At 41.1% G+C, this 8,404-nt stretch overlaps 2 protein-coding genes across 2 annotated transcripts; one reads left to right on the top strand and one right to left on the bottom strand.

Annotated features, from left to right (window-relative positions):
* Positions 1-472: 472 nt before the first annotated feature.
* On the top strand, positions 473-1,417 carry LOC307109592 (olfactory receptor 52K1; the record flags this gene model as incomplete). The annotated part of the gene is made up of 1 exon (XM_079788405.1): positions 473-1,417. The coding sequence occupies one exon, from the start codon at positions 473-475 to the stop codon at positions 1,415-1,417; it is 945 nt and encodes a 314-aa protein (XP_079644531.1).
* Positions 1,418-6,726: 5,309 nt separating this feature from the next.
* LOC307109561 (olfactory receptor 52M1-like) lies at positions 6,727-7,680 on the bottom strand (the record flags this gene model as incomplete). Its single annotated transcript, XM_079788373.1, has 1 exon — positions 6,727-7,680. One exon carries the CDS (start codon positions 7,678-7,680, stop codon positions 6,727-6,729), a length of 954 nt encoding a protein of 317 aa, XP_079644499.1.
* Between the last annotated feature and the right edge of the window lie 724 nt (positions 7,681-8,404).

Raw genomic sequence — 8,404 nt, 5'->3', positions numbered from 1 at the left:
ATTAATAGGGACATTAGAAATTGCAGGCTTTATTCAACTTATACAAGCACCCAAGCCTGAGATTTCAGGACAGGAAATTGGCTTTTGTGGTTGTGAGCTTAGCTTGATTATCATGTAGTTTGGTACCCATGTATGTTCTAAAGAAATGCATTTGTTTAAACATATTTCTACTTCTTTTAACAGGGTATTCCTGGCATTACTCCAAACACAGAAAACACTACCTTCTCTCCATTCCTTTATGAAAGCTGTTTTGTGATATCAGTTCTAATCATCTTTAACATTCTATCTACTCAATGAAATTTAAAGTTCCCTGAGGTAATGAAACATGGATTATGCTTTTCCATTTCTATGAGGCCTAATAACTGATTATGTTTAAGGTCTAGCAATGAAAACAAGAGCTAATCCTCCCAAGAAGGTATATATAGAAGGTTAAAGGGCCCATAAAAACTGACAAGGGGAATTTCCAGAAGTCATGCCAGCCTCCAATATTACCTCAACCCATCCAGCTGTCTTCTTGTTGGTAGGAATTCCAGGTTTGGAACACCTGCATGTGTGGATCTCTATTCCTTTCTGCTTTGCCTATATTCTGGCCCTGCTAGGCAACGGCACCCTCCTCTTCATTATCCAGGCTGATGCAGCTCTCCATGAGCCTATGTACATCTTTCTGGCCATGTTGGCAACCATTGATCTAGTCCTTTCTTCCACAACACTTCCTAAAATGCTGGCTATTTTTTGGTTTAAAGATCGAGAGATCAACTTCTATGCCTGCCTGGTCCAGATGTTCTTTCTCCACTCCTTTTCCATCATGGAGTCAGCGGTGCTGCTGGCCATGGCCTTTGACCGTTATGTGGCCATCTGCAAGCCACTGCACTACACCACGGTGCTGACCAGGCCCCTTATCACCAAGATTGGTATAGCTGCTATGTTTCGGGCTGTGACACTAATGACTCCACTCCCTTTTCTGCTCAGACGCTTCCACTACTGCCGAGGACCCATGATCGCCCATTGCTATTGTGAGCACATGGCTGTGGTTAGGCTGGCCTGTGGGGACACTCGCTTCAACAATATCTATGGCATTGCAGTGGCCATGTTTATAGTGGTGTTGGATCTGCTCTTTGTTATTTTGTCTTATATCTTCATCCTTCGGGCAGTTCTACAGCTTGCCTCTCAGGAAGCCCGCTATAAGGCCTTTGGGACATGCGTGTCTCACATAGGTGCCATCTTGTCTACCTACACACCCGTTGTCATCTCCTCAGTCATGCACCGTGTGGCTCGCCGAGCTGCCCCTCATGTACACATACTCCTTGCTATCTTCTATCTTCTTTTCCCACCCATGGTCAACCCCATCATCTATGGGGTCAAGACCAAACAGATTCGTGATCATGTGCTCAGTCTATTTCGGAGAAAGGCTATGTAGATGCATACTTTTTTCCTTACTCATCAATATGAGTGGGTGGTGGATTAAAGCACAGAGGAAAGACTTCAAGTAGGAAAATTGCAGAGTCTCCATGTTTGTTAATTCTCAGTAATGACAAGGAAAAAAAAGTGCCAATCTCATAGATCTACCAATAAGAACAAAACAGGTGTGTCCTATAGTCTGACAGCAGAGGTTTGACCTTCCTATTTTCATAGACTCATCACATGGTTAAAGAAAATAAAGAGCCTTCCAAAGTGTTATTGTCATATCAGTGAAAGATAATATGAACATTGGCTGAGACTGGGAGAACTCTTCATCCAGACTATGGGTGAGGAATTGAACCCAAGTTTTGTTACCAAAAGGCTAAAACCACATATAGTACTGAAAATAAATCCTTATCTCTTTTTGATAAGTGGTTTTCAGCCTCTGACAATCTTTAGCCTACTACTGTTGTAGTGGCTTTACAGTTGGACAGCTCCTTTTTTAAGGAGACTTACTCCTTCCATTAAGTCAGTTCCTTTCTGACCCATAGTAATGGTCAATTCCTTATTGCACAATTAGCAAAGGAGTCTTAGGATATCACTTTATAAAAATTTATATTATGGTAACGTACTTTTCACATGCATATGCCCTTTGTCTCCAAAATCCTTACTAATATTTATTATATGAATGCATAGAAGAGCTGAATAGACTGTGGCAATATATTCCCCTCTTAAAGATGAGACTACTGAAACTCAAGAAGAAAATAGTTACAGTATGTAGTTGTGATAGGTTATTCTTGTTCACAGATATTTACTATCCTGTTCCTTTCTTCCTGAAGGGGCATTTCCTTACTCTAGAAAATTCTTTCTATGGCTTTCTTTGGCCAATGGAATTTGAGTGGCCTTGAAATGTGTCATAATAATCAGAAACTTTAAAATGTGTTTGTGTGGCTTGGCTCAGTGTCTCTTGCTTTTCACCTCTGCTACAAAAATCAGTATGTTTCCCAACAGTTTTTTTCCTCCAACCTAGACCCATGATGAAGAGAAGATACACAGAGCACTTATGAGTCTAACTCATGGCCTGGAACACAGCCACAGCTGGCCCACAGTGTTCATGTAACATGAGCAAAGGAGGTTTTGTTGTTGTTTTTCTGTAAACTACTGAGATTTTGGAGTTGTTTTCTGGAATGGTGAGTTCTTTCTTGCACTCAAATGTCAGCTCTTGCATGACAGTTCAAGACTCCAAGTACTTAAATAAAAAAAGAAAGATAATGAAAATCCACTATTTCTTCTTCTAGCATATCCTAAAAAAGAATTTCACTTATCTGTCTGCTTTTGTCTCCTTATAAAAACTCTCACAATTGAACATTAAAGAGTAAGAGTGATCATTCTGGTCAGTTAGCACAGGGTCCTATAGCTGGAATGAAGGTATTAGCATTAGAAAAATTCAGAGTGGACACTGCCATGGACTTGTGGGGATATGACAGCAATCTCGTTCAGTCAACAGTACCTGAGAATCTAGTAGAAGGAGGTCATTTCCCACAGGTAACAATGTGAAGAAGCACCAAATTACAGCACAAGATGAGTCTGGGGTCAGAGCCCAGATAAGATATAAGGAAGCAGGAGACAGTCCTTTCCCATGTGACTGCCATGATGGCAATCTTGTAAAAACCCATTCATCCCCTACTGCAGTTTCAAATCTAACATAAGGAAGAGGGTGATAGGAAAACTCCCGGGGGAATTTTTGAACCTGTATCAGACTAAATTATATATTGAAATGGACTAAGAAATAATTAAAGTGGACTGGATTTGGTCAGAAGTGCTATCTTCTATAACACTTTGATTTTATTTTTACTCTAAATCCTATTGTGCAAACAAAAACATAACCCTGAATCAATGACATATTTTTCACAACTAAACCTGTACTATAAATTTTCTGTTTGCTATACAAGGAACTGTTTAGAGGTCTTTAGCCTTTTACTGTCACAAGACTAGTTATGTGAGTATCACTAATTGGAAAGTCAGAGGTGTACATGAGTGGGTGCTGGGCAGCCAAGGACAACAGAAGAAAGCTGGCTCTGTTGATATGGCTTTCTACAGAGAAGCCAAGAACAGTTTTCCAGAGTGGAGGCTGGTATTCCTGACTGAGGCACAATTGCAGACATTATTTGTTTTTTCCAGGAACTAGTTCCAGCTACTCTTCTGCCTTATCATTCTCCCCTGGGCCTTTTATTGCACAATGAAATACTGTTATTTTTAAGAGGAAAGTTGTTTTTTCTTTATGCCAGACACTGGTATTTTAGATTCATTGTTTTATTACATCACTAGAGGCCCAGTGCATGAATTCATGCATGGGTGGGGTCCAGCCGCGGCCCCAATGGGGTCAGATGGGGGCTGGGCCTATTGGGAGGAGGAGATGGTGAGAGGTTGGCCAGCTGGCCCAGCCCTGATCAGAGGCCTGATCAGGGCTAGGCCAGCTGGGGCGGGGCTTTGGGTAGTGGGCCAGCCAGCCCCACCCCCGAATAGGGTGGGGGTTGCCAATTGGGGCCAGCGGCCTGGGGGAGGGGCCATGGGTGGTTGGCTGGCTGGTCCTGCCCTTGATTGGGGTGGAGGGGGCCAATCTGTGGTGGGGCTGGGCGGGGGGAGGGGCTGCAGAAGGTTGGCTGGCTAGCCCCACCCCTTATTGGGATGGGGGGATGATCAGGGGCGGGGCCAGCTGGTGGGAGGAGCTGTGGGAGGTTGGCCACTGGCCCCACCCTCTGATTAAGCAGGTTTGCTGGCCACAGTGGGCGTCATAGTGATGGGTCGCTGGCTTCATATATATATATATATATATATATATACATATATATATATATATATATATATATATATGTATGTATATATATATATATATATATATATATATATATATATATATATATATTATAACAAACCCATAAGGAGTTAGTATCATTTCCAAGGAGAGGAAACTGAGGCTTAGATTGTGCAACACAATTGAAGTCTGACAGTTATTGGTTCAAATCCATCTCTGCCATTTATTGTAATTCCAGAGCCCAAGTCCTTAACCACCTGTGCCATATGACCCTTTACAAATAACCATAAAAATGCCTCCTACCTCAACTGTTCCCCAATTTCACTTTTCCATGAAGTCTTGCAGATGCAAAAGGGACTGATGAGGGTGTCCTTTACTCCCACCCTGGGGCAGGTGATAAAAAGGGAACAGAGATATTTGTGTGAAGGAGAAGTAAGATGTTGGTTTTGAATAAGAGAGAGATTCAATTATTGGACTTCTGTTGGGTCCTTATACTGCATTCACCACTATGTATTCCCTCCCATCTTGTTCTGAGATAACCCCTTCACCGTGAAAGAGCCCAGCAATGAGTATAGTTGACAATGGAATTAAATGCTCTACTATAACCAAGTTCACACCCTGAGACTGATAGGCATGGATGTTGTCACGGGTGCTTATTCCTGTATCCAGGACCATACAGACAGATGGTATTTTCTCTTTATCCCCAGTCATTCAATGCCATCCATATAAAGAAGCTAGAGATGATTGGTATTTGGTCTTGATCTATGGTAGACCCAACATATTTCTAAAGAGAAACAATTTACTGTGAGGTTTCTGAGAGGATTTGGCCAGCAAGTTAATTACATTTAGAAGGATTAATACTAAGTCCAGATTAAAAGCCCTGGATATCCATATATACTCTCTGCTTACACAGTAAAAACAGACTTTAGGCATTATGTCAAAGAGCCATTCCATGACAAAATTTTCTTGTCATTTCCTTCAGCATCAGTGCCAGTGATACATTCCCCCCACCCCCCCGCTCAAAAGCCTAGGATCATAGTCAGGAAATATTCTGTAAAATAAGCTTCTATCTCTGAGGTTTTTATAGTATCTCTTTATCAATTACTACTAAAAATATTTGGCACTAAAATTATGTTCATAGAACACAACCTTTTCCCAGTAAGTGGACTTGGTTTTGGCACTGGACTCCAGGGCCCTTGATAAGGAGATGGGGAAAGAGCAACCCTCATCCCAAAACAATGGAGGAAAATATATATGAGCCAACCAACCTTAGGTTTAGGAATAGGATTATAAGGAAATAGAAATTTGAAATTAGCTAAACTTTAGAAAAGAGTTTGTGATATCCTAAGTTCCTAATTTTTCCTTTTTTTTTTTGTAATGGTATGCAAAACAAGGAGGTGAGATGCACATTTTAAAGCCTAAAACATTACACCTCTGCTACAAAAATAAGTATGTATTTATTCTCATCACCTTTACTCCATTTTCTACCTAACTACTTTCAAGTCAATCCCACTGTGACCTTCTCTATTATTTCAGTATAGCTGCTGTCCTTAATGTATGCCATTTCAAGGGCTCCAAAACAAAATCCCAAATTGTCCTCTGTCTCATCCTACCTGCTTCCAATTAACTATTATTAGGAGAAGATGTGGGATATTACATTTCTATCTATCTATTAAATGGGGGAAATGATCTGGCTTGAGGACTTTAACTCCTATGGGCAGTAAGGTCCTATTAGGTTGAGATTTCTAATATTCACATTGCCTCCATTCTCAACAAAGTTTTTTTCTGGGGCAAGAAAAAATGATTGGAAGAGCTTGCCAGCACAGTTGGAATTTTTCCAGGCCTTTGCTGACAGAATTTGTAAATGGTCTTCAAGTAGGTATTAGGGTAGCCTGGCCAGTGTTGCCCAATAGTTCTGTGTTGTTTGACCCTTGAACCAAGAGGTCACTGGTTTGATCCCCGGTCAGGGCACATGCTCAGGTTGCAGGTTAGATCCTGAGCAAGGGGTGTGCAGGAGGCAGCCAGTCAATGATGTTTCTCTCTCATCAATGTTTCTATCTCTCTATCCCTCTCCCTCCCTCTTTCTCTAAAAATCAATAAAAACATATTAAAAAAGAAGGTGTTGGATAATTTTACCTTCTAGAAATTGTTCAAAACATTCTTCAAAGAGAAACTAGAAATCCTTTAACCAAAAAAAAAAAAAATAAAATAAAATAAAAATGATCCTAGTTCTGTGGTTGTGCATAATTTGGTTAAGTCAAATAGGAAAAGAGATATTGTAGTATAAAAACTTATTTCTTGATTTCTCTCCACTGTCATATGTCTCGGATATTACCCTCTCCATTTTCAGAAAATTCATGGTCAAACAGAATATATCCTAGAATTCATTATAGACCCTTATTTCCAAAACTCCAGTAAGACCCAGTTGCATGGGTCTTATTGCATTGGCTGCCTCAGTCAGAGCCTTTTCCTTCCATCACCAAGTATCTGCAGGCCTTATAGGTGCAGGATCGTCACTTGGGATGAGCCCCTGCTTTGAAAATGTAGAGAAGTCTCTCTCGAATCTGTCTGGTACGGACAGCATAGACAACTGGGTTGAGGATGGGTGGGATTAGGAGGTAAAAGTTGGCCAAAAGGATATGGATATGGGGAGGCACATGATGTCCAAAGCGGTGAGTGAGAGAGGAAACAGCAATGGGGATGTAGAAGACAAGGATGGCACAAATGTGAGAACTGCATGTCCCTAGGGTTTTAAGCTTAGCCTCAGGGGTGGCCAGTCCCATTACAGCTCTGAAAATCATCACATAGGAGGCAGTGATGGCTAATGAATCCAGGATCAATACTAGAAACCCGATTCCCATTCCATAAAAGTCGTTGACTGTTGTGTCACCACATGCAACAGTGACCACGGCCATGTGCTCACAGTAGGAGTGGGCAATGATTTGGGTCCGGTAAAGGGACAGCCTCAGGCGAATCATCAGAGGCAGGGGTCCAATGTAGAGTACTCCACGGAGGAGGGCAGCCAGACCCAAACGACTCACCACTGTGTGGGTGAGCACCAAAGTATGGCGTGGTGGGTCACAGATGGCCACATAGCGATCAAAAGCCATGGCAAGGAAGATGCCTGACTCAACTGTGGCAAAGCAGTGGATGAAGAACATTTGTGCCAAGCAAGCATCTAAGTCAATGTGGTGGGCACCAAACCAGAAGATGGCTAGCAGTTTGGGCATGGTAGAAGTTGACAGGACCAAATCAATGACAGCCAACATGCACAGGAAGAAGTACATGGGCTGGTGCAGGCTGCGCTCCACCTTCACCACAGCCAGGATGATGACATTCCCCACCACAGCCACCAAGTACATGGAGCTGAAGGGGATGGAGAGCCAGATGTGCATAGACTCCAGCCCGGGGATGCCAGTGAGCCAGAAAGAAGTAGGCACCAAGCAGGCATTGTTAGACACAAACATATTTGAGGGTGTGAAGTACCCAGAGGACAGGAGCTCTTCTTTTTAGATTTTTACTTCTATGAGAAATATTGACTCTGGAAACTGTAGACTACTAGTTCTTTTTTTCCATCCTGGGGAACTGATGGAACCTATAATAAAGCAGAATTGTAAGTGTGTTTTTGAAAATTGGCATATTACATATTTATAAAAGAGACTATGCATAAAAACACCCGCTGGTAAATGTAGAAACAGGCATGCTCATGATTTCTACTGCTAAATTACCCTACTCCACTGTAGAAGTCCCCAAAATGTTCAATCCCTTCGATGAATTTTGCTTTTGAAAACATTTTTTAAAGGAAATGGAAAATACAGAAAAGTTCTATGAGCCATGATTAAATGTAAGTCTATACAATGTGTTTAGCCCAGTGTCTGCATATACTTCTCTTATCACTGTATATACAATATAGTAACATGGTAACATTAACAACAAACAATGATTAGCTATTTGTAATTATTGATTTCATAATAATAAAAAGTTGGGAGAAATATATGTTCAAAAATAAAGCACTGTTTAAATTCTAGTACATGCATTCAATGAACTAGAATTATGTTTATAACCTTTTTAGAGCTATATATTTACATGGTAAGATGTTTATGTATTTCAGTATGGGAGGGCGTGGCAGGAGGCATATTCTGATATAATTATTTAAAAATATATGTGTGGCATTTAAAAACACATTTTAAT

This window comes from Cnephaeus nilssonii (assembly GCF_951640355.1).
Source record: "Cnephaeus nilssonii genome assembly, chromosome: 13".
In the NCBI taxonomy this organism is placed as follows: domain Eukaryota; kingdom Metazoa; phylum Chordata; class Mammalia; order Chiroptera; family Vespertilionidae; genus Cnephaeus; species Cnephaeus nilssonii.
Note: the sequence above shows the minus strand (reverse complement) of the source record. Positions and strands in the feature narration are given on the sequence as shown.